Source organism: Amyelois transitella, chromosome 2, assembly GCF_032362555.1.
Source record: "Amyelois transitella isolate CPQ chromosome 2, ilAmyTran1.1, whole genome shotgun sequence".
Taxonomy (NCBI): domain Eukaryota; kingdom Metazoa; phylum Arthropoda; class Insecta; order Lepidoptera; family Pyralidae; genus Amyelois; species Amyelois transitella.
The window spans coordinates 3,248,361-3,275,527 of NC_083505.1; the positions used below are offsets into that span (position 1 = coordinate 3,248,361).

At 34.6% G+C, this 27,167-nt stretch overlaps 3 protein-coding genes across 3 annotated transcripts in view; 2 read left to right on the forward strand and 1 right to left on the reverse strand.

Moving 5' to 3' along the window:
- Positions 1 to 27,167, reverse strand: part of LOC106143111 (leucine-rich repeat and calponin homology domain-containing protein) — a 54,164-nt gene that overhangs the window by 20,052 nt on the left and 6,945 nt on the right. Inside the window, exon 2 of the mRNA XM_013345105.2 lies at positions 8,453 to 8,597. Coding sequence (XP_013200559.1) covers positions 8,453 to 8,597 — 145 coding nt within the window. The remainder of the gene's footprint in view (positions 1 to 8,452; positions 8,598 to 27,167) is intronic.
- On the forward strand, positions 6,834 to 8,414 carry LOC106143112 (uncharacterized). The gene is made up of 2 exons (XM_013345106.2): positions 6,834 to 7,131; positions 7,706 to 8,414. Exons 1-2 carry the CDS (start codon positions 6,909 to 6,911, stop codon positions 8,251 to 8,253), a joined length of 771 nt encoding a protein of 256 aa, XP_013200560.1. The 5' UTR covers positions 6,834 to 6,908; the 3' UTR covers positions 8,254 to 8,414.
- On the forward strand, positions 19,317 to 20,414 carry LOC106142960 (cAMP-dependent protein kinase catalytic subunit alpha). The gene has a single exon (XM_013344921.1). It carries the CDS (start codon positions 19,317 to 19,319, stop codon positions 20,412 to 20,414), a length of 1,098 nt encoding a protein of 365 aa, XP_013200375.1.

The following is a 27,167-nucleotide window of genomic DNA, read 5'->3' on the forward strand; positions in this document are numbered from 1 at the left end:
ATTTAGATTGGAACGTACATTGGTGACAGATTCATGTTTACGACAAGAAATAGCATTCCAACTCTCCAAATGTGTATAATGATTCTTTATTTTTAACTACCACAAAATATTCAACGAATCCGGCAGAGACTAAAATAACTTGTGATTTATGAAAGTTTTGAACTATCGCCGTTGTCATAAATTTGTTTTGTCTATCATAAATCTTCATTCAGTAGTCGCTGATCAACAGATATCATAGAAAAAAGTCTGTAGGATTATTGGAATCGTGAAATATTGATAAAAAGTAAACCTTTATTTAAACTGTGTTAATAATGTAAAACAAGTTCTAAATTCCAATATCAAGCATCATCTAAGGAAGCTTATGTGAATAAGCAACATGTGGCAGATAAACATCAAAACAATTCCTGATAATTTTGATGCTTAATAACTTTAAATGACGTTGTTGTTATAATGTAGCAAACAATAATCTGTATATCACATGACCTATTCTAATACGGTGGCATTTCTTAGCTTTCTATTATACATATACATACACATATCATATTGTCTCCTGAACCGTTAAAGAATCTCAGAAACAATAAGAAAACGAAGTTGCATTGCCATCTCACAAAAGTTATCACACTGGAAATGTTCATACAACCAACGAGATACATGTGTGTCGGATAAACGATGCAACTTCGACCTAAAAACCAGAAGAAACCACTTTCTTTCCACATATCATTGTGAAAGAGTGTTAATGGACATTATGAACTTGCTAACTTATGGACATTTACTACCTACGACTTCCATCTACAACGAAAAACCTTCCAATTGATGATAGGAATTGACGGCTCATATTAAAATTCACCAAGCCCCCATTGAACTAGTCTATTTGTTTCATAAATCAGCTAATGTAATTGTTACGTAATATCGTTCCTATTGTGAACTATTACCTATTACTTTCTGCACGCGTGTTCCATTTTCGAAAGCTCGATCGTATTCATGCGCACGCGCGCGTTACGATGCGTGCACGCTCGGCCGGCTACGATCACAATCACAACACAATGCTTCAGTTACGGCTAGTTTGAGGTTTTATTACTGTGATTTTCCGATTTTGTTAGCACAGTGCTTTGATCGAAACAATAAAATTTCACAAGTGTGTTGCTGATAATAATTTTAAGAGCTGCTCTATTAAGGAAAATGAGAATCTGTAGTGGTCGTTTTCGCAAATTCTAATGTTGATGCAGTCTGAAACACGGCTTATTAGATACTTAAAAAAATAAAAATAGGTAAAAAAACTTTTTAAGTTAAACGGTTTTATGTTAAACATACATTGCAATGTTTAATATAAATGTACTAAAAACCAAAAAATAATAAAATAGATACAGTCGTGGGAATTATAAACATATGCATAGACTAGACTAAAATAAAACCGTGGGGCACGTCAATTGTCTACAATCGTTGATTAAAATGTTTGTTTTGTATTGTTACACTATAATTAGGATTTTATTTAGGATAGAACGATTAAAGACAAACTACGAGCAGTGAAACGATTCCTCGCTAGCCAGCAAAATAGTAAGTAATTTGCGCACCGTCTGCGGGCCAACTGCCTAACGACGAATTAAACGATTCTTCTATCGCACATTAAGTCTATAATTTGTAGACAATTGACGTGCCCCACGGTTTTATTTTAGTCTAGTCTATGCATATGTTTATAATTCCCACGACTGTATCTATTTTATTATTTTTTGGTTTTTAGTACATTTATATTAAACATTGCAATGTATGTTTAACATAAAACCGTTTAACTTAAAAAGTTTTTTTTACCTATTTTTATTTTCTAGTTATTAGTTTTTTTTGTTTTTGTAACGAATAAACTCAAAAACTACTGGACCGATTTGAATGAAATTTGGCACAGGGATAGACTTAACCTTCAGGAGTAACATAGGCTACATTTTATCCCACTGCTTAGATTTTAATTTTGAATAGTAAATTGTATTCTACTTGTTGAGACCTTTCATTTGATACCCATGTTGATGGGATTGATAAAACCTAAGTTATCCGCCATTTTGTAGAGGCCGCCATCTTGGATTTCAATTTTTTATAGTATATTGTATTCTGCTTGTTGAGCCCTTTCATTTGATACCCATATTGATGGGATTAATGCAACCTAAATTATCCGCCATTTTGTAACGGCGGCCATCTTGAATTTATAATGATAATGAATAAACATAATTATATTGTCACCAAAATCCAAAGTGTATACAAAATTTCAGATTAATCGGTTGACAGGAAGAGGGTGAAATTTGAATTACTAAATTTGACCCAAGAATAAATAAAACAAACGGGGTGAGCTAAATAAAACCATTTAAAAAGAGAGTAAAATACGTAATTTGTACCAAACTGCCGCCAGTAACAAACAAATTTGATCCCGAAATACGACTACAACAAGACAATGGTCTATTAAATGTGAATGATGTTGAAAATTTTGTAACTGCGGGAACGAACTAACACAACACGACTAGTCATCTGAAACCAGACTTCATTTAAAATAATCAACAAACAATGATTTCGCAGTAACTGTAAGCTTACTTACACAAATGTTAAACATTTCGTATGAACAATAATAAGACTAAGAAAAGAAAGGAGCGAGAATCTTCATAATACTTTACAAAAGTAACAAAAATAAGTTCTAAAGAAAAGTTCACAGATAGATAAGGTAAGTAAGTATAATTAGTAAATAACCAATAAATTTTACTAAGTACAATTTCACTACATTATACTATCTAGAACGCATAACTGTGGTATGATATATATATATATGTAAAACTGTAGGCGATAGAATCGACGTGTAGTCTCATGAAGAGAGATTACTACTTCTAGATCAGCCCCGTAACATGGCACGTGCGATGCCGTTTTTATCGCGCGAAAAACTATCGCTGTAGCATAGCCGGCTGCTTACAACCAAAAATTTGTTAACATTGACATAACTAGTTTTATCCCGTTGGAAATTTTTTATCATTTTTCTAAAGGGAATTCTCTCAGACAAGGATACACAGGTCTGCTGCCAGAACGTAGGTATCTTAAATTTATTTCGTATTATAAACTTTCTGTTTGTCAATATTCGATGGGCTTGTATTTTTCAGAGAAATTTAACTTTTATGTAAGTACTGTCATTTTTAAGATCCCAGTAAGGACGTGTTTTATTCATGTTATCAAATATTTTGGCAAGCTTATGCTGATTTAGTTGATTAATAGGTGTTTCGAGTTGAGACTTGCATTTCAAGCGGTAGCTCGGTTTGTATCGCGGATCCACATGCATTGCGGCACACTCAAACAAAGCGACGGCCGTGACACCTCGGGTCGTTCACCTCGCCCTGCTCTTTATAACCTACTAAAGCTCTTATCACATTCCTTTCTAAGGACATTTTTGAGGTTTTACGTAATTAGCAGTATGCTTATTAATAATGTTGACAGCATACGGATGGATATATGTTGCTAATCAAATTTTATAAAAACATTTACGCTGCTTCTTATAATAATAAAAGAAAATTGTGCCTTTACCTATGAGTACCTACCTCACAATTAAAATGAGCAGGGCCTCGAGTCTCATTTGATGAATTATCTATCACTTCCTAATTTACATGTCATTTCTTGAAATACTGTTATCAAATTCAAATACAAGGTGAGTCATTGCACCTTGTTTATTTAGGGATTATGGTTAAAGTAAATATTTACATTACGATTAGGTATATAACTTTAATCCTCTGTACGATTTAGGATCGTAAACTTATCTAATCGATCCATAATATGTAGATAAAAATTTTTTTGCCCATATTTTGCCCCATATTAATTAATATTGATTAATTCCGAGACAGACTGATATATATTAGAGTCGAAAACAAGCCATACTAGAACTGAAGAACTGGATATGATGGTAAATATAGTTAAGCATCATCATAAAGGAGCTCAATTTATAAGGATATTTGACGTTGATGAGATGTCTGGTACACGAAAAGACTTATATATGTACAAATGAACGGAAAATCATAAAGTCTTTTGCGGTCCACTACAGAACGAATCCCTTATAACCTCCTAGCTTTGAGCTCTTTCTTTTTAAAATCTAATAGTAAAGACATAAACATTACACATAGATTACTTAAAAAAAAAAAAAAAAACTTTTTGAATGAACTTGAAAATCCAAATTACACTCTCACCAATTCATTAAAGAGATTCAGAAAACGAAAAAACGAAAGGCTAATAAATAGTATAATAGTAATAATCATAAAAGAGCCTGGAACGTACACACATAAAGCGGAGTTTATTTTAAACCGCAGCTATTAGGGCATCTCTTAAATTGTCCTGCGATATTATTTCTGGCTGGAGAGAGGGAGTCGGCTTTGTTATATTCATTTAATTAAGACTGTTGGCTTAACTTGTCTTCTTGAGAAATGTCTAAAGAATTATTTTATAGTAGTTAAATTGGATTAAGGAAATGTCTTTTTAGATATGAAATTTATATGCATTCTCTTGCCACGGGCGGGTGACCTGGAGGCCTGAAATACAGGTCTAACCTAGTTTTTTCATTCTATCAAAGCAGAAATGTTTCTTAAATGACCGAGTCTAATAAGACTAACAGCCATTTGGATAAGAAGAAATACGATTTTAATATACCAACCAAATTGTATTAAACTAAAAATCTAGCTATATATACCTAAACAAATTATGCACGAGGCCTAACAATACCTTCCCCATGAGAACCTTTGTGTTACTATCACTCACGACATCGACCTATGCTGTGTAAAGTCAATCGCCGCCGTGTAATCTACCAACGGCGTCAGAGTCGGAGACCAAGTTTACTGGATTTGTAACAAGTGTCGTGTATAAATTCTCTTCTATTCTAATATCAATAATAAGTAAGGAATGCGAGTCGTTGCAAAATTGCCTTCGATAATTAAGGTTCAGTTGTAATGAAAAAAATCAATAAGAGAAAAAAAAAATAACACAACAAAATAAAATAATCAACTAAAATAAGTAATATAGCGTTTTTTTTTTTACCTATAAAAAACGAACTCTCAGCTTTCGCGACTTTTCGAAATCTTTGTTCAAGTAAAAAAGATAGTAGTAGCTACACTCAAAAATTTATACGATTACATTAAAAATATTACCAACAAGACTACAGACTCAGAATTAACTAAAGATTTTCAATGAAATTTCAAATTATAATTACAATTGACTTTTTAGCTGAACCTCAATAAACAGCGCACTCAAGTAAGCGTTTTGTAAGTGTTACATATTGATACGGTAATTAGAATGAGTTAACAATACACAGTTAATTAAAACAATCATGTTTTGTTTTTAGTTTACCTACCGAATTGTACAATAGGCCGAATAAGGATACAAAGGTTATCGTTATAGAAATGTAATTGCGAATTGTTGAGATTTAAACAATAAAATTTAACAAACATACATATTATCACGTCTTTATCCCTTACGGGCTAGACAGAGCACAGTATCGCGAAAACTGTAAGGACAAACAAATAAAAAAAAAACAAAAAAATAAACACGTTCAGCTGTAGGCTTAACGATGAAATTGAGATCATCTCAAAAAAAATAAATTAAATCGATATTTCTTTTTTTATTTTTTAGTAGCAAGCCGAATATAGAATATTTCTTTTAAGTTTGAAATGAATAAGTTAATCTTTAAATCTTTAAAAGCTCATATCTTAAACATAGGTACTTAATTAATAAGCTGCATCCCATAAAATCTTGTAAAAGCTAAGCAAATAAATATCCAATCAGGAATTAAAAAAAAACTGATAAATGATTCATAAGCATTAGTTTTAGAACTGGGTTTTATTCACGGAGGTTCAAAACACCTTATCTGCTTAAGATCTCTATTTTATTTTGGTTACATCTATATTTATTTCAGTTTTACCGATGTCACTGAGCGTTGTCATTAACAGTCAAAAAATAACTGTCACCACAACGTGTGAATCAGGAACCATCGATTAATTCAATCTGTTCAAATTGATGTAACAAAAACGTAAGTGGTTATCTGAATATCACACGTGATCATAAAACACCCGAGCCGGCCGGTTGCCGGTTGTGGCGACACGCCGCCGTTTCCCCCCGAACGCAGCGGGCAGGTCGCGAGCGAACGCTCGATAGATTGCTGGGGTAACCACATTGTAGTTGGCAGGAGGTAAACTAAATATATTGTAAATTAATGTATACAAAATTTATATTAGCAGCAAATGTATCGCTAAATTCAATCGGTAAATATATTTTAATTATCATTTTATTACATTTATAAAATTTTATAACAACGTTTATAATATTGATGTTATTTAGCCCTTATGAAAAAGAAAAATAATGTGGATAGTTAAGAAATCAAAAATGTATAATTCACTTCGTATTAGTAGAATTCAATGAAGTAAGAAGTAAACTATAAATATGTTGTGTAGGTACTTTCATAAAGAAAAAGCAATTGAACATTAAGCAACTCAGTTTCGTCTAGGAAATGACGGAGCAAATAAAAAAATACTTAAAAAATACTGTTATGTATGTCTCATAAGATAACCGCATAAATTGCTGTCCTTCTTCTTCTTCTTCTTCTTCTCAGCATATTTTTGTCCACTGCTGAACGTATGCCTCTTCAATGGATTTCCACTTTGATCTTAATGCGGCGATCCTGGTCCAGGTCGGCCCTGCCGTCTTTTTGATATCGTCCGACCATCTGGCAGCTGGTTTACCCACACTTCGTTTTCCTGTAAATTGCTGTCCTATTTTCGCTTTATTCAGTGCACACCCTACACGAAGCGGCCATTTTGAAGCGGGCAGGCAACCGCAGTCACCCGCGGCGTTCCCCCGCCGCGCGTCAGTCGCCCGGCCGGCGCCCGCTCGTTCGCACACATAACGCTCGTTTGATGCAATCAAAGGGACGATTAAAACTCATGCAATCCAAAGACATGGAGTTTGAATATGATCCAGAGAAGCTGATTAACGAAGTGAAGAAGAGACCCGGGATATGGGACTTCGTAGACCCCGACTACAGGGCGAAACACGTCCGTCACCAGCTGTGGTCCGAGGTCGTTCACGAACTCATGCATTCGGACATGAAAGTGACCAAGAGCGAGATGCGCGTTTTAGGTAAATATTCCCACGGTTCAAACTTACTTTTTCAAGTTCATGCGAACGAAAACATCGCGTGTTGATTAAATAATCCCATTTATGGAAACTTTGTTTTTCAACTTTAGCAACAGATGGCGCTAATAGTCTTAGCATACATACTTTAGCCAATATATTTTTCTAGTTTATATTCTTTAAATATAAAGTCTACCTATCTATAAAAAAAGTGGATGCTGCCCGTGACTTCCTCATCTACTCGCTCATCAATAAGTTACAACTTTTTTGTTTTTCTTATCTATTATGTCCGTGGCCGTAAAGTTACCTTTCAGTCGTTTCATGACTTGGCTCTGACTACCCCCTAAGGAATGTATGTATGAGCTATTTATAGCCGTAGAAGTAACTGTTATGTCCATCCAAATACCTACTTATTGTTATTAACAAACAAAACTATTGCATCAATAAAATTATTTTATAAAGTAGGATTCCTTCAACCGAAGAAGTTAACTATATTGTTACGATTTTCTCTCTTAGCAAAATTGCAATAATTTAATGTTATCTTCACGATAATATTTTTATATTTTTGTTGTTGTTTTAGAAATACAACTCCAAAAGAAATGGAAAAGCATCCGAGACTGTTTTCAAAAATACATAGCAAATCCAAACAAGACCAAAAGGCCGTATATTTACAGTAAACAATTACAGTTCCTTCTCAAAAACCAAGATATGCCCGCAAACACAAACGAATGCTCCAGCGGATCTGATGACGATCCGCGATCACGAGACAGAACAGTTTGGAAAACTAAGAAGAGGCTAAAATTGTCAAAGACAGAACACAGTTCTGACGAAGACAACGATAATGATAATGACAATGTGGAACATCAAGAAATGTTTATGAACTACAACAATGGCGACGAAACTAATGAGGTACCAGTAATAAACCACAGTAAACCTGAAGAGTTCGCTTTCGCTAACGTCGATGTTTCCTTAAGAAATGACGAGGACCCGGACAAAATGTTTCTATTATCTCTCTTGCCACATATCAAATCGATTCCGGAAGAGTTTCGTCTAAATGTTAAAATGGAGATGATGCAAGTGTTAAACAACGCAAATTACATGAGCACGAGAAACAATAAAATGTTATAATTTGTAACGAGTTAGTGAGCGTTATTAACTAAAACGCTAATTGTATTAAATTTATTTCATGCTATCTTAGCACGCAAAGTTGTTTCACAACACAAAATGATTTAGTAGAGAATAAGATTCATTCCATTAAAGTATGTTTTAACGAAAGGTATTTTTGAATTTTTTTTCATTTTTACTGTTATTCTGTAAATTAACTTACCTGAGATCTAAATACGTAAGAGACTGCAGACTGCCGACTGCCTCCGGCACATTTCTGATAATATTTTGTGATAATAACAACTTTTCTAAATAAATGTACGTCGTAAGTTCATCTGGCAATTCGCTGAATCGATTTTTGGACAAATCTGAAACAAAAGAAAAGCGTTATTAATAAATTGCTGGAATGTCAGAGTATTCTATTACGAGTAAATATTGGCAAGAAGTTAAGATCAAATGTGTGAATTACGTTCACACAGGTGTTATGCAGCCGTATAAGTTTAACTCCAAAAATTAAACATAATGTGGTTAACAATGAGTATCCATAAGAAGGGGAGGCAGCCATATTTTGTCTAAATAAAAACCTTATTTACGACTTGTCATGAAAATGCCGGTAATAACTTAGACACTGCGGTTTGAGGTATGAATATATTTCTCCCTCAGGAAGTAAAGAACACATGAGGGTCACGTAATACCGTTGTTAAAAAACATGCATAATGTAAAAGAAAACATATCTCGGTAATTTTTTTTAAAAACTTAATAGTAAAACTAGCTAAACGGGATTATAAAAGGACCAGGAATAGTTGCGTTAATTGGAAGAATCTATCTGTAAAACAAGATATCTATGTAAACCAGTCGATGGGTTCGTTGACGTGGCAGCAGGGGCTAAATGTGGTTAGATCGCCTTACCAACGCAACCGCAGGCTCAACAAATCAAGACCTGTTGAGTAATGCAGGAAATTATACGATTTTTAGCTCCTTAGAGTAAATAGTAAAAACGAATGAAAATAAATTAATAAGCTAACGATTAAATTATTTTCATTCGTTTTTTTTAAATTGAACTTTATTCATGGCAAACTTTGTGCGTCGAAATATATTTTACGCTTAAAACAAAATCATGTTATTAAATTTTTACTTCAAGTCACAGTTACCACCATCTGTAATAACAAATTGCAGACATGGCTTGTTTGTATGATTGTCTGTTATTTATAAATGCATGACACATGATTTATTATCACCGAAATGATAACGAATTTGTGCCAATAAAATTTAAAAAATGTGATATGACAAGATAACACAACTCTTGAGGTCATGAACGGTATACCAGCCAATGGACTTAAAACTGAGGATGACAGAGATCATTTTTTTTTTGGGAAATTAAATCAATATGAACCCACCGCTTATTAATAATACCATGAATGAAACAGTAAATAATCTCTCCTTTTTATGACAATACTAATCTAAACGTGCGTTATCAACTGCACGATACTTGTATATGTCAATATGATAAAAATGACTTCACAAAACACATTTGATTGATGATACAACATGAATATCAAATGAATGTTACAAAACCTTATTATCAATTGAATGACAATTATCACACTTAGATTTATTCATTTCAAGTATAAAGATAATAAGTGAACTTCGCATTAAGTGAGAGAATATGGATATTTTTTTTGGATCGGCTTAATACCAGTCAGTAAAATTTTCACGGAAAAAAAAATTTGGGTGAAATTAACTTTTTTCTTTGCTTGCATGTTTAATTGTTTGATTGCTCCAAAGAGATGTGTCAGCGACCGGTGGACCCGTGTACGGACCGGTTTTTACCCTTTGGTATTTCCTCGAGTGTTTCAAAGTTGTAATGTCTGGTCTACTTTCCTCATTTCTTACAATTATTTAAACAACAAAATTTTTATTTAAAAAATTTATTTATTTATTTATTTATTTATTAACAATAACCAACCCTATCATTACAGTGTTACCCAATGCGATAGAGTAGCTAATTAAATTACAATTATATTAAGCAAAATATTTGTGTACTTATGAGTTTAATTCATATAACATAGATCTTGTGAACTCAGTCAAAGTACAGTTGAACAAGTCTATGCTATTAGCGACCCCGTTCATAGCTTTTATTGCCCTTGTGATCGGCGCTTGTTTTAACAATTCCGTTTGTGCTTGCGGAGTTGCGAACAGAGGAGGTTGCCGTCGCCGCCACACGTACCGGTCTGGCACGTTCAAGGCCAGCCACTGTAGCACCACCTGGTTGCTGATCCGACCCCGAAGCAGCTCGAACAGATACGTCGCTAGGCTCATTTGTCGTCTAACCTCAAGTGAGTTGTACCCCACCATCCCGAGTACAAACAGCGTTGGGTACCTCAGTGGATAAAACGGATATACTCCATACATTTTCAGATACAGATATCTTATAAATTTATTTTGTATTCTTTCCAACATTAACACGTATTTTGTTTCATAAGGTGACCAAACACATGCATTGCTCTCGAGATGGCTTCGCACTATTGCATCGTATAAAGCGCGCACTGCTCCGAGGTTCGTGAATCCTTTGGATTGGCGTAATACGAACCCCAAGTTTCGGAACGCCTTTTTGCACGCTTGTACGATGTGTTCCCGGAAATTTAGATTATGCGTGAAGTGAACCCCCAAGTCTTTTGTTTCCTTCACTCTTTGCATCGGGACCTTATCGACACAGTATTGCCACATTATGGGTTGTCGTACTCGCGTGAATGACATAACTAAGCACTTTGAGACATTAAACTGTAGCCTATTTCTATGGCACCATTCTACTACCCTCTCTATGTCTTTCTGCAGTTTCTCACAGTCTGCTTGATTTCTTATTTCTAACACCAATTTCAGATCGTCTGCGAATAGAAGACATGTTGCTTCTTTTACGACGTCGGGTAGATCATTGATCATCAGATTGAACTCGAGGGGTCCTAGATTGCTTCCTTGATTTACCCCCGACCTTGTGAAATATGGTTCTGACTGCTGCCCTGCCCAGTCTACATATTGTCGTCTGTCTTTCAGATAGCTAGCAAAGAAACGTAAGGTCATTGGCGTAAATCCAGCGTCTGCTAGTTTCTCAATAAGGACGTCATTGTCCACCGTATCAAATGCCTTTTGAAAATCAAAGTACGCCACATCCACCTGTATCCCCGCATCCACCGCTGGAACCACCCGTGTCATCAGTTGCAGCAGATTACTTGTTGTGCTTCTTTTGGGACGAAATCCATGCTGTGCCTCTGAAAGCTGACTGCTAACTTGTATGCGGATGGAATGATCCACGGTGGACTCAAAGATCTTAGCTGGTGTACTCAGAATAGCCGCCGGCCTGTAATTACTAGCTTCCGTACCCCCTCGGCCCTTTGGAACTGGTACCACCCTTGTCAGTTTCCACCTGTCTGGAAAAGTTCCATATTTCAGGCACAGGTTATATATATGCCATAAGGGCGTCACAAGAACCTCCCTACAGTCTCTAAATATGAACGGGGGTATACCATCTGGTCCCACGGAGTGCTTAGGTTTAAGCTTTATCATGGCTCGTCTGACTTCCTCCTTTTGTAACTCATGCACCTGCACTCGTGCCGCTGTGGCCGATGAGAGTGCACTGGCCGCTTCCACATCCAACTTGGCCTGCTCTTGGCTATAGACAGAGCAGAAGTAATCAGCAAATTCTTTCACGCTTTCTCCTTCCGTAAGAACAATCTCGTCTTTTATTAACAATTGTTTATTATTATTTTTTCTTTTTGTTTTGACAAAATTCCAAAATGATTTCGGATCTTTAGTTAAATTTTGTTGCAAGCATTTCATGTGACTATTATGTGCCAATTCCACCTCTTCCTTTACCTTTTTTCTACATTGTGAGAATGCCGCATAGTCTCTCGGCGCCTTCGTCTTTTTGTACTGCTTATGCAGGCGATATTTTTTCTGGATCAGCAAAATAATGTCTTTCGTAAACCACTCCGGATATGTAAATTTAGATTTTGCTTTTCCCGTTATTTTAGCTGGCACGCACTCATTTATTGCGTTATATATATTGTTATAAAAATACTCTACTGTTTCCTCAGCGTTCTTTATAGTGTACAATTCGTTCCAATCTATATTAGAAATATACCCGTACAGGAGATGCATGTTTGCTTTTCGGAAATTCCATCTGTTCCTATTGATGTCAGGTTTTATTTGTTCCTCCTGTCTTGTTTCCACGTCTTTTTCGCCTGAAGATATGGCATCTTTCCATGTTATGGTGATCGCAAGTGGCGGATGATGTGGATCTTCTGGCTGCAACCCCTCCGTTTTAACAACGTTTATTACTCCACGGACCCCATTTCCATTTAGTACTAAATCTAATTGTCTATTACTACTACTATATATGGTAAAACGTAGTAAATACTTGACGTAAAACAAAGTCATGAAAACTTCGAAATATAACAAGTAGAAGCAGACATTAAGATCTTCAAACCTTTATGTAAAAGTTATAAAAAGTAATTTTACTAAAAGCTTCTAAGGGTTGAAATGTACGAGTCTGAAGCTTTAAAATGCATGACTATTTTAAACTTCAGCTAAATTGACCTAGATATTTTCAGTTAAATATCACTTATGTAGAAACAATTGTGCATATTATAGTGTCGATTTCCATTGAAACGAAGACTTCCAAAGAAAACAAAAGCTTCATCTCCTGAGACAAAAAGGAAGAAAAACAAGGTCCAACATGAAAGTAAAGATGACGAAGAATAAAGGCTTCCATGCCTCATCTTAGCTCGGGCTCGTGACAAAAGGGAGGTCCTAAGCATTAATGTCGAGTGGAAAGCGCCTTTGAACAATGAAGACGAGAACAACTACTTGAGACTTGATGAAAGTTTCAGTGTTTTCTTCAGGAGTAAAATGGAGACGCTGTTTGCAAAAGGTCAAAAGTTAGACAAGTTGACGGTTTTCTTTCAAACTGATTTAAATTTAAGGTAACATTTGATGGTCGGAATTGATTATCTGAATGATTAAAGAGGTGAATTTGCGAGAATGAAATCGATCACGTCTTAAGAATGAAAGATATACATTTTTAAAAGTTTCTAAGTCACTATTTCTGTATATAGAGCGGGGAATGATCTAGCTCCATACTAAAGTCCTATGTGTTTCCGGTGGCTATTATAAATTACTGAGTTTTATGAGTCATGGCGAAAAAGGTTGAGTAAGCTACAATCTAGATAACGCCTCTACTTCAAATATAGTCAAGACAAGACTGAGTATAAACATGCATGAGATCTCACTGGTAGTAGGTAAATAAACAATCTCAGCTGCCAGAATGTTTAGAAGGTCAATAACAGGAGAGATATTTCAATAAAGGCAAGTTTGGATAAAGATTAGTTTTTTATTGTAATGCAAGTAATTTGACTTGTGGTTCCTAAGTGTACTAAGAGATTTTACGAAAACCCACCGGAATACAAATTAATGGACTTTATCGTTTCACGCGAGTGGACTCAAATATATTTATGTTATGTGAGATGAGGATATATATTTATGAATGCATAATTTTACTTTACAAAAGTCGACGCAAAGCAAAATCAATTTGCAATAGAAAAATATGTAAAAATAATTTAAAAAATTATCGATAGCAAGTTCAAGGACAAGACAATTAACTGCAGTTGCGTGAAATAAAGCTGGTGTACCTAACATAGCCAGGCAAGACAGAGAGAGAATCGTTAATTTTGCAAAATGGAACGTACAAGAAACATGTGTGCCAATTATTCAATTTCTTTAAAATGTTTCAACAAAATGTTCGTATTTAACAAATATTATAAGTTGAACATATTGTTTAAATCTACATTCGTATCATGACTATGTCAAGGAACAAGTGCATAAATCAATGTGGTTGACGCTCATGAATTTTATGATAACATGAAAATTTTATAAGATGAATAAGAAGGTAGTTATGGTAGGTAGACGCTATAAGCAAGCAATCTACTCAAACATACAGCCGAGATATTTTTGTATCACTGTAGAATTAGAACAGCAAGTAAAAGCTATTAAATCAAAATACATAATTCAAACGGGCGCTGAAAAAGATCATGACGTGAATAATTTCTACACGAACCCGAGCAGGTATCGATCGCTGTTGGGATTAGCTTATTTATAATGTTAAAGGTAAGATATTTTTATTTTACGTAGGCAGGGTAAAGGGCATTCTACGCATAAAGACCATGAACCAATGACGGGTATCGAGCAAATGGCATTGCTAAAACCATCACACATAAAAAAGAACATGAAAATAATTAAAGCATTAATTAACATACTACATATTCTAAAAACGTGTGTCTAAAATATTAGATTTTTAATTCCATTGCCACAACAGCAATAACATTACGTTTACTTGTTAAATTCCGAAGGTTGAAGTTGCAATGTCTACAACCACAATAAACATTAATGAAACCGAACTAATTTAAAATACAGACTTAAAACAAAGTAAAACCTCTTAGTGAAGTAACAATCTTTCAAAGTTTTGTCTTAAAATGTTAATCCAGGTCGACCGATAACATCAAAAGCTAAGTGCTCTGCAGTTTCCTTAATAGCTACTTCAGGATAAGTTTCCAATCCATTTAATATCAAAATCGCGTGATACCCGCAATCCAAATCTGTTCATTGCAAAATCAATCAAGATCATTTTATGCCTAAGTAATTCGTTTTCGTTAATCTTAATTCACCAGAGTTTAAGGTAGTTTCGTTTTATAAATACGCTAATAATTTAGACGTTTTCATGTGTTTTAGGAGGTGACGTAAAACATGTTCGAAATTAGAAAACATTAATCTTACAGTCTGCGCAAAGCGAACTATTCAGGTGAAGACAGAATTGTGTGCGATCAACAGCATTATTGAAAGCCAAGGAGAATCTGAATAACAATGCAAACCGGGTTCAATGTAATTTATGTGACGTGACTGCATTGCATTTACCTACTTGATTTGTGTAACAAAATTTCAACAGCTCATTTTCTATATTAATTTGAGCAGAATGTGTGACATAAATTATTACGGTCACAAGATACAAAAGCAACATTTAACTGGATGACTTCACGAATAAAGATAATGACAGGTTGCTAACCAATCACCTAAAAAGAATCGCATTCTTAAAATACATTTACAAAATATACTGCTGACGGTAAATACATACATACATACATAAAATCACGCCTCTTTCCCGGAGGGGTAGGCAGAGACTACCTCTTTCCACTTGCTACGATCTCTGCCTACTTCCTTCGCTTCATCCACATTCATAACTCTAAAACTTTACCAGGACTTCCTTAATTTGATCAAGATACGTTCGTCTAGGTCTTCCCACTCCGACCTTTCCCTCCACACTCTCCTTGTATATCTGCTTAGTCAACCTGCTTTCATTCATCCTCTCCACATGACCGAACCATCTTAACATACCCTTTTCTATTCCTGTAACTACATCTTCTTTCACATCACAACATTCCCTTATCACACTGTTCCTTATCCTGTCACTCAATTTCACAAAATATTATTTCAATATTATTTTTTGTTATTTTATTTCTGACGGTAAATAAATTAGTATAACCAATATCGATTTATTCAACAAAGTTTGGTCCGGAACTTTTGACTTCGGGACACTATGATCCAATTACGAGGTTACCCTTTCTGAGGTTATTTACATAAAAATACTTAATCCAATTAATTCCTCATACAAACGAGGCTACATTAGCTAATGTCCGTTAATGAGTAGCACGCTCAACCGGCGTCGTTGGTAAACAAGTTTGTAGTCTAGTTTTTTCAACGGATGGTGTCCTCGAAAAATAACCGCCTTGAGCACGTGGTGCTAACGAGCACCATTTTCGTCGGTACAGCTTTCCTGCTGAAACAGTCATTACTGTAAGCAACGTAAAACGCGTGACCTAAATAATGCAGGCTAATGAGGTATACAGAATATTTAAAATTCTGGAGGATCAACTTCTACTTTCAGACAGCAAAGAGAAAATTCGAAAGAATATAGAAACCAACATAAATATAACGATAAGACTAGTATTTTGCATGACGAGCAGAATTCTTTTCATAAGCATGCCTGCTGTTGCCATTCCAACGATTTAATATCTAAAGTGCAATTTCAAATGCTGTCACGTCATCCTCGCAGCTATCGCGAAGAATATCAGTGCGCCAAACTGGTGCCGTGCCAAAACGCGAATGCGGACTGCGGCACTTCACAACCTTGACCGACGACTCAAAGCTTGAACTAACAGTCTTGGCAGTTGGCAATTCGTGTGTCTGAATAATTATACGTTAGCTAGAACCAGCTGAGGCTTCGCATGGGACCAAAGTCGCAGACGGACATGAGTTGGTGACCGCTATTCAATACGACAAATGCGTAATTTGGCAATATTTGTGAGAATCGGAATATTAAGGTATCATAGGCATTTAACGCCCGCTTAATTTCAATTCAATATATTATTGAATAAAATGATTGGATTAAAAAACTGTTTAGAAAAATAGTTTTATTGTCAAAAAAAGAATACAAAAAACTAACACATATATGTTATCAGTCATATAAGATTATGAAAACAAAGACTTTCTGAATAGCCTGTCATTGGCGTTACTGAACATACAGTTTTTAGTAACGCCCATATATTTATTTACGTAATATCTTAATAAACACATATATTTCGACTTAGAGCCGTACAAAACTTAAAAGTATATTATATTATCTTTTTTTAGATAGCATCATAATTATCATTATATGAACTACAAATACTAAAATATTATAATTTTATAACACTTTCAAACATCTCGTAATTTCTACTTAATCATCTATAACAAAAATATTTCACTTTTAACATGTTCTATAACAATAGAAGATCAATTTTTAAAGGATTTTAATAAAAAATCAGATTATTATTAAAATGCCTATTGGGCGCTATTCACCGTAGGTGGCTAATGACGCCCCAAAACAGTACGTCAATTAACGCCCTGAAATGAAGTAAATTAAAAAAGTAAATTAAAGTAAATTATTTTGGTACAACTTCTCACCTACCTAACCGTTTGTTAATAATTGAAACGAACGAAACTTATTTGAAAGAATTTCAAATATTTTCTTCTGATCAAATCGAACCAAGCAAAAATTCCAGACATGAAAATTTTAAGCAAAAGATTTAAGTGAATAGGAATAGCCATTTAGGCCTACTTGACCTTGGAGGCTTAACCGAAACTGCCAGTGGTGGTCAAGTAATCGAGGTCACCGTCAAATCTTGCAATAAATAAATCGCAATGTATCATGTTGAAATTGGTATGGTAAAAAGCCAGACAGTCCCAGACCAAACAACTTGGATTTAATAAAGGCTAATGGCAGCAGAAGATTATTATCGACATTATGAGTAATGAACATCTTTAATATTTGAAAAACAAAACCAGAAACCTGTTCGTTATTACTATTTTAATATTACTGTTTTATTATAATTTTAGTTTTTTGAGAGATGCTTGCATTTGTTCACAATCGTTAAATAGCCTGTTAAAGAAATTGTTTATTTTATTACCCCCTTCCAGTCATGACCTAGCCTATTTGTAATTAAATATAATGGTAACAAATAGGACAGAGGCTTTCCCTAGGTCCTAATAAACTTCACAAAATGTAATTTTCATTGTTTGTTAATTTCAATGTCCTTTGATCAGTGATACAGTGTCAATAAGAACTAATGGCTGGCCCTATTAATCGGTATCGGCATGGCACGCAACAAATCGATTTAGCCATTCGATCTAGTTACAAGCATCGTTTGAACTATGACAATACTGCCTCTGTTCGTGCGTATTGAATACTTGGTATTGAATTTCATTACTTAAATTACATAAGCATAATAAAATGACTGAAATCTTAAGAAAATATACAATGTCAGAAAAAAAACATGAAATGACCTTAAAGTGTTTTTTATTCTGAATAATGACTTCTTATCTTAATACAAATAATAAGGTTGAAAATTAAATTGTAATTTTTTATCACTTCATCTCAAAGTAAATAGATTTATAGAAAACCCTTTATTGCGCAAAAATAATAAACTTATGCTTAGAGGATGTACAAAAGGCGGCCTTATTACATTATACAATTTCTGCCACGCAAACCATTTATGTCCAAAACAAAATTACCTTCTTAAGAATAAAAAATAGTTACATACTCGCAATATTAAGAGTTTTCAAGAATCATATAGTTATTTTTTTCAGAACATGAATGGGTTGTAATTTAAATTATACGAGGAACATATTACATGCCATCGACATAGTTTGTATGAGTCATGCGTCATCCTTAAAAATTGTGTGTACGAATTTGTAAGTAGAGCTTACACAATGGTACTGTACTATAACGGTAAACAAACGCCAATGGGTATACTTTTATATTTACAATAGATGTCCCACTAACTATTGTTCTAACTCAAATTGTCCAATTAATTAAAACGAAAAAAAGAGATAAAACAATAGATTTTAATAAAAATTATGAAAACATTAACAAAATGGTTTGGTTATGTAAAACAAAACGAGACTGATATGTCTAAGCGCTCAGCTGAAACCAATAAATGAGTTTCGCTGCAATTTGGCACAAAGAAATAATGACGTCGGTCTAAGAAAAGTTTATCTCGCAAAATCCTACGGGAACGAAACTCTGGAGAAAGTCAGTGTACCGTTTTACCGCAATCTGGCATCTAATAGATATACAGTTTTAAGCCACACCATATCGAATCAATCCCATTTTCAGCACAGTTTTGTTCAGTTCAGGACACATACAAATAAGGGAGAAAAGTTTCACGTGGGGTCTGATCAATACAACAGTCGGGACGGCGGCCGGCTGTCGCGATATGGCGTGACACCCTAAACACAGCTGACTCTACAGGGAGGGTGGCCAGTTCGTTCACCCCTCACCCCGCAATACTTACGACCCTCTTTCACTTTCACCTTTCAGAGAAATTTACTAATGATTGCAAATTTCCACATGTATGCTTTTCTTTTCAAACGAAGGCGATGTTGACGTGAAATCGCGACGGCTATGGTTATCAATTGTAATAAAGATTGTTATAATAAATAAAATGTTTTCTCGTAAAAGCTATGGTAATGAAAACGTGCACACATCTACAGATGTACATGATGGGTACACAGAAGAGCAACAACAACAGTACACGAAATATCTCAAGAAGCTAAAAACTGAATTCGACGAACGGTTGGGGAAAAAGCCCAACTACAAGATATCGTTATCTGAATGTGACCGTATCAAAACATTAGGAACTGGAGCATTTGGCAGAGTTATATTATTGAAACATAGAAACTCAAACAAATTCTTCGCTATGAAAGTTTTAGAAAAAGAAAAAATAGTAAAAATGAAACAAGTCGATCATACGCTCTATGAGAAACGGATTCTCGAAGCTATAAGGTTTCCGTTCACCGTGTCTATGGAATTCAGCTTTAAAGACAACAGTTATATTTACTTTGTGATGCCCTTTGTACCAGGAGGTGAAATGTTCACCCACCTTCGTAGAATGGGAAAGTTCGACGAGCCGTTGGCAAAGTTTTACGCAAGCCAAGTAGTGCTAGCCTTGGAATATCTGCATTTTTGTCATCTGGTATATCGGGATTTGAAGCCTGAGAATATACTTATAGACAAAAATGGTTATTTAAAAATAACAGATTTCGGATTTTGTAAAGTACTTCAAGGTCGTACATGGACTCTTTGTGGAACACCAGAATATTTGGCTCCAGAATTGATTTTGAGTAAAGGATATGGCTTTTCGGTGGATTGGTGGTCATTTGGTGTCCTCCTTTACGAAATGAATGCGGGATATCCACCTTTTTATGCTAATGAGCCAATGAAAACGTACGAAAAAATAGTTGCAGCAAAATACAGATGTCCTTCTAGTTTTAATGGCGATTTAAGAGACCTCATTCGCAACGTGCTGCAAGTGGATATTACAAAGCGGTTCGGTGTTATGAAAGATGGAGTGATGGATTATAAGAATCACAAATGGTTCAAGGGAATCGAGTGGGAGGCAATTCTTAACTGTCGCGTCCAACCACCGTTTGTACCTAAATTCAAAGCACCAGGCGATACTAGCAATTTCGAACGGTATAATGAGGAAGCAATAAAGCCAGCTAACTATTGTCGTTTTGAGTCAGAATTTGCAGATTTTTAATAAAAATTTATAAGAAAATTTATTTTGTTTTGATATTTAAAATTATTTTATAAAACATGCTTCTTTCCTATTCATATTGATTTCTGCCTTCATTATTGTTTTAAAAAGAGAGTCGAAATTATTGCTCAAATTTGTTAACACATTTTTTGTCCATCTACTTCTAGTTAAAGGGACACTTTCCATTCTAAAACCGCGCATCAGATCAAAAATATAAATAAAGCACGACGGAAAACTTTCAACACTTGACAATAAAGTGCCGTTGAAACATGAAAAGGAAGATCTCCGTCCGCGATCATGTCATGTTCTTCGTGTTTAGTCGTTTTGTCGGGCCTGATTTGAATCCATTATTGAGCACGTGCGTGGGGCTCCCTCACGACTGCGCCCGCGCCTGGGGATCGTGGATGTTGGATGCCGGGGGCACGCGACGATGTAGTCTATTTTTAGATTCAAACATGTGTTTGATATTTGCAAGCTTAGATTGAGTCATTCTTTTGCTATGAATGCAAGTAATAAAACATCGAGTAACTATATGTATCTAATGTAACGGAAATTACATTATATGTGAATGAATGTACATTTAAACAAAAATACTGGTTAACAGTCAAACAAGTTTTTCAATAATATAAAACAATAATTTTAACAGGCATATTAAATTAGAAAAGACCTCCGAGTAGAGGCGCTAACAAATTAACATACAAAAGCTTTAAGCCCTTCTAGTCATGATGATATTAATCTTTAGAATACGTTTTCTTTCTCTGTGGTCTTTAAAAAACTTACAAAACCAAGGAACCCAAAGACTCATATAATTGTCACTCATCTTAGGAACCCACCCATACCCACATGAAAACTACCATAGCCCAGACACAGACAGAATTAAGAAAAAGTAAATTTGCTTCAATAAGAGTTTAAGTAACAGTGCAAATTTAGTTTACAACTAATTTAGCATCACCATCTAGATTTTTCTTATTCATAAACATACAATAGCTTAATCTGGTCTGCAGTTCAAGACCACCCATGTGGAAAATAACAACCTTTGTTCCATGGAGCGAGTATACGACAGTACGAAAGGCTAATGACCAAAATCTGATAGTAAATCCAAATGACTTAGACAAAGAGTCGTAATTAAACTTACATTCATCTAGGTAACATTACTACATTCATGAGGTAAAATATGCCTTTCTAAGCATATTACGGACTTTTAACTACATATTTACTGAAATTATGTAAAACATAGTAGGCCGAAAACCATGGAATGAGTCTTTCAATACCTACACAAAAATATTTAATTTTAGATATCTTACTTTTATATTTAAAACTACCCTTGTGTAGACAAAAATAAGGTGAAGACGGTGCTTGGGGGTCAACAAAACCACCCGACTGGAAAGTGAAGGAAGCGCAGTTCCGTCTTAGGGACACTTAGAATAATGCCAGGAAATTGTCATCCTACATGGTTAGTAGCGGCAATGAACGGATGATTTTACTTAACAAAAACACGTTAATGATATCTACATTAGCTTGTAGTCAGTCATTGGTTTTGTGCTAATGTTGTAACAAGCAAATCACAATGTTATATAATATGCACCTGTAAACTTCGATCATATATAGGTAATTAGAGATAATACAAAAAAAATATCGATTATCTATAATTATTAGTTATATTTTAACGTGACAAATTTAAACTTTAAAATACGATTACATCAGAACAGAAGGCGTATCATTAAAAAGTCGTTAGTACTAAGTTTTTCGTTGTGGAAGTATAAAAGAAGGATTAAAGAGTTGGTGAATTTAGGGCACCCATTAAATTCATATTAAGTTTATGACTTTAGCACCTTAATTCAAACCAAATAAAAGACCTAGAATTTTTTGTACCCAAATTCTTAAGTATATACGTGCTTATTTTTTCTTTTTTGGCATTAATGAATTCTAAAACTCCCGACCCATTTTTATGAAATTAGGCACAGAAATAATACCTTCTAAATTTTATTAATATGAAAAGATAATAAAAAATGTCCCGCATTACTGCACACACAAAACGTTGCCTAATCAGGGAAAATACCCAGGAAAAGAATACCAATACTTTTAATTAGATTCAGTTAGTATATGAAGTATATGGTCAGTAAGTCAGTGGATGGAAATATCTGCTGAAAGATTTGTATTACCTTCGGCAATAAAATTATCAGCGATGCAAATAATGTTCAACTTTATTGGTGACTGATATTAATAATTTTTAAAGTTAGAAAAGATTTTTAAGCATGTCATTTTGTTTTCCATGGTCTCCTTAACTTACTTGCCATAAGAATTTGTTTGAAAACTATTAAAAGTAAGAAAACAAATCAAGCTCAAACATAAATCTTCTACATCATACACATCGATATCATTGTTTAATCATCATCTTCCATAACACCAAAATACAAAAACATTGTGCATTCAATACAATGTTTATACAGGTGAAGACGCCAGATTATCTAACGAACAGGTGAAGAGAGAACATCGAACTCCCCAATTCATTGGTTAGCAATTTTATGGGACGTTAACACTGTTAGACATCGTAAACGATTAAGGGGATTGCTGCTTGCACAAGGGATCGGGTCAGCTCATAAAACACAGTTATGTAACTCACAGGTTTGAATTCAGATCCGTCGCCGCTTCATCAAGTTATATATATATATGGCTACGATTATCGAGTTCCTCTATCTTATTAAATTACTGATGTTCAAGAACTAACACTGCGTAATCTTTAAAAATTATCTGGTCCTTCAGATGTTTAAGCAATAAAAAGGCTATTTTAAACTTCATGACTCTTAACCGGTTTTTAAAAGCAAATAACTCTAATTTCTGAGGAATCCTGCTAATAGACATGTGAACTCTTGCAAATACATGTTTGTCTGTTCTTTGAGATACGGTAACGATTGGATTTAAAGTAGATTAGTCGTCGTAAATAAACCTAGGAACATATCACACACAACACAACACATTAATTACACTACAATAGACATTGAAAGGAAATTACTAGTAGAAATATGCTGTGCCTAATAAAGCTTCTTGATGAACTCATAAGAGGTAGGGCTTTGAAAGCTGACGTTGTCGACTCATCGAGTTATCAGAACCAGGCTATTGATAGGCCGTGGCAAGATAGAAAGCTTGGGAATACCGTTAGGGTTGTCTCTTTTTATTGTCTCATTGATGAATTTAGTGGACTGTGGTATACCCGTCAATCAAAAATAGGTAAATCTAGATTCGCTTTTCTGGTACAGAAACAGTGAAAAGTAGAAAAAAGTTAGCATTTATTCCGACAATAAATTAAAAAAAAATCATTATTTTTGTGGATGTGGTTTCCTTTATGTTATTCTTTTTATCGTGACCTTGGCAAATGGAACCGCTTAGTCTTTGGATTTAACAAAGATGTAGTATCTATATTAATGTATGTAAATAATAATTTACATAGTGCCAAGCCAAAATAAGCATGTGGCGAGTCCAATACTGGTAAAAACGCTTCCAAAAATATTAATGCAACAAACTATGATTTAATTAAAACTGCTTTAAATAAACCAGCCCTGTTTGAAGCTGTGTTAAGTATCGAAACAGTTGTTGAGTTAGCGCTTGTGATGTGGGTCAGTGGTTATGCAGAACTGCTGCTTGATGCAGTGAGCAAAGGGCGCATTGAGGGGAGAAATAGGGTGGTATTGATTGATTTCGTCCGACAAGGTTTTTGGATCAAAATAACTACTTATTACAATTCATGCCACTGCAGAGAATATTATTAATATTACCAATACAATGTGCATTAAATTTGGGTTTAGAAATTTTCCTCGTTTAACTGGTTGGATATACAACTTGACTATAATAAATAAACTTGTTATTAATTGCGTTATATCAGTCTTTTCTTAATTTAATATAACAACAATCACTTTTTTATAATCTTAGTTCAAACGTCTGACATTAGCATAATGTAAGTTTCTGTTTAAATGTGTTTTGAGTTTGTACTCGCATAAACGTATCCCGATGATCTCATTACTCAACGCACGATATAAACGCAAACACCAAACCAACTTGCAAGACGCGAACTACTCGAACAAAACCTCTTTGTATATCTGGATTGAGAGAGATAAGCCTAAGTCATGAGTAAAGAAAAACAGCCTCCTATCATTTATATAAATATCCTAATAAGAAACAGAAAACTAATTAAGAAAACTATTACGAGGATTTTTTAACCCAAAAAAAGTTTAGTTATAGATTCTTAGTCAATGGTATTTTAGTTTACATAAATTAAATTAAATATAATAATTGAATAAAAATCAGAAAATTCAAAAGATTTAACAAGGTTTTAACATACACCTTTGCGTTGAAATAAACAGAGACAGACATTTGAATTTTATTTTGTGTTAAATGAGAATAAAGATTAATTTTACTTGGTTCTAAGCTCTATAAATTTACGCAATGCAATACGACGCTTTTGCAGTTCTGCGTAGCTAATTCAATCCTGTTAATTGAATCAATGCACTTCCCACACTTTGCACCACGTGTTGTTTATTAACTAGTCCATTCACTTAATAGAAAGCGGCTGTGTACGCGATCTAGTGTAATTTATTGTAAACAGGAAGATTATCACTTTTTGTATAGATTATTTAATTTTGTGGACATCAAAAAATAAAGAATTAAAGTTAAGTTTTAAAGTTAATTTAATAGACAGGCAATAAGGCAAATTAATTCCAATTTCAAGGGAACGTTTGCCAATGTAAATGATATGACACGACCAGACGCGATTCGTTGTGGAGGAAGCTCGCCTCCATCAGAATACTAAAATATTACAACGTGAAGCTACCCAAGACATTAAAAACGCAAAGCAAGATCCTTTGCTAGCAGTACAACCTAGGGTTCCACATCATTGGTCGCATAAACATAATCAGTATTCTGTGCAACAACCCGTATGGAAGTAGAATAAGAATGACGTGTATTGTTAAACGAACATCGCCAAACGTAAGGCGACTTTACCTTCGAAGCACCCAAATTAGACCTATGAATATTCTAGAATTTAATAAAGCGCTTTTATCTTCATAGCAGTGTCAATTTGCTAAACGAAGCGATCACATGGAAAATTAAAGGGGTTATATCGATAATAGTCCTTGCAGCTTTAAATACTCGAAGGTTACAAGTTACGTCCCTTGGAAAAAAGTTAGCTCCACTCAATTTAACTTGGTGAATGATATGATAAGCAAAACAAACCGGGATGGGAAACGAGTACCTAGTTTTGTTTACATTTTTTGTCAAACACCCACATACATAGTTATCTGCCCACACAAAACTGGCTTTACCTGCATAATGCCTGTCAACATTTCTGTGGGATGTTTCGTTGTATGTCTCTTTCCCTCGTTGCGTCCTGTGTTTTGAAACGGTTTCTCTTTATGATTTGATATCAATCTTAATTTTTTATAATGATTGTGTGCTTTGACACTTGGTGTTAAGAGTCAATGTTTTCTACAGGTTTTATGAGCAGTGGAGTGGAATTGGCTAGTGGGTGTTATCGCGCCCGTGTATCCGGAGTGTGTTACGCTCGGGTGCGCTCGTGCACCTGTCGCCATTATTATGTTCAGCAGTTAGTCTGCACAGTTCTGTGGAACTAACAAGCAACTACTATTGAAATAACTTTATTAGAATCAGTTGCTGAACCGAGAAAATGGATAAACTCTGTAGGATATAACAAGCACTATAAATTGAAAACATACAATACAATACAATACAAATTATCTTTATTGCCCATAAAAAAATACAAACGTAGTAAAAACATACATTATGAACATGTTGAGCAAAGGCGGACTTATCGCTAAGCAATCTCTTCCAGCCAACCTTTGGGTAGTGAAAGGTAAAATCCTGGAACCGGGTGGGCAGCATACTTAAGATATGTTAGTTAGTGTATAATAAATAAACTACACACAAACATGAACTATAAATATAAACTTACACAGACTACATACATAATATTACACAAAATAAATAAATACATAATAATATACATACCTATATAAAAAAAATATTGATTAAAATGAATATTACCATGAATAAAGTTAAGAAGAGAGATAGTACTTCTTCAAGTTCGTTTTAAAGGTACCTATTGTTTGTGAGGTGCGTATTTCAATGGGTAAAGCATTCCACAGACGAACGGCCTGAACTGTAAAGGATTTAGAGTAGGCTGCAGTCATATTAATGGGAGTATTGAGGCGAAGGGCAATTAGACTACGGGAAGTGTGACTGTTATTCTGATGAAAAAAGGTGAAGCGCTCTTTAAGATACTGAGGAGTAAAAGGGATGAAAAGTACAGAAAAAAGCAGTGTGAGAATGTGATAATTGCGACGTAACCTGATTGGAAGCCACTTGAGTTGTGCACGGAAAGAGGAGATGTGGTCATATTTGCGTAAGCCAAATATGAACCTGATACAGAAATTTTGAAGGCGCTCAAGTTTATTAAGTAGATCTTCAGAAAGATTGAGATAGCATGAATCAGCATAGTCAAGGACAGGCAGAAGTAAGGATTGGGCAAGTGAAATTTTAGTTGCAATGGGTAAGAATTTTTTTAGTCTTGTGAGTGATCTTGCTGATGCGAATATTTTCCTGCTAACTTCCGCCACTTGAGGGGACCATGAGAGCTGACGGTCAAAGAGAACACCTAAATTTTTGACCCTTTCGCTATAAACAATTTTTACACCATTAAAGGAAATAGGAGGGAGGGAAGACCAATCAATTCTTGAAATCTGCCAC

What these genes read in the sequence shown, in the direction of transcription:
- LOC106143112 (XM_013345106.2), top strand. Translation starts at nt 6,909, where the DNA reads ATGCAATCAAAGGGACGATTAAAACTCATGCAATCCAAAGACATGGAG. An exon ending in GAGCGAGATGCGCGTTTTAG is followed by an intron (nt 7,132 to 7,705) that starts GTAAATATTCCC and finishes TTGTTGTTTTAG; the next exon opens with AAATACAACTCCAAAAGAAA.
- LOC106142960 (XM_013344921.1), top strand. Translation starts at nt 19,317, where the DNA reads ATGTTTTCTCGTAAAAGCTATGGTAATGAAAACGTGCACACATCTACA.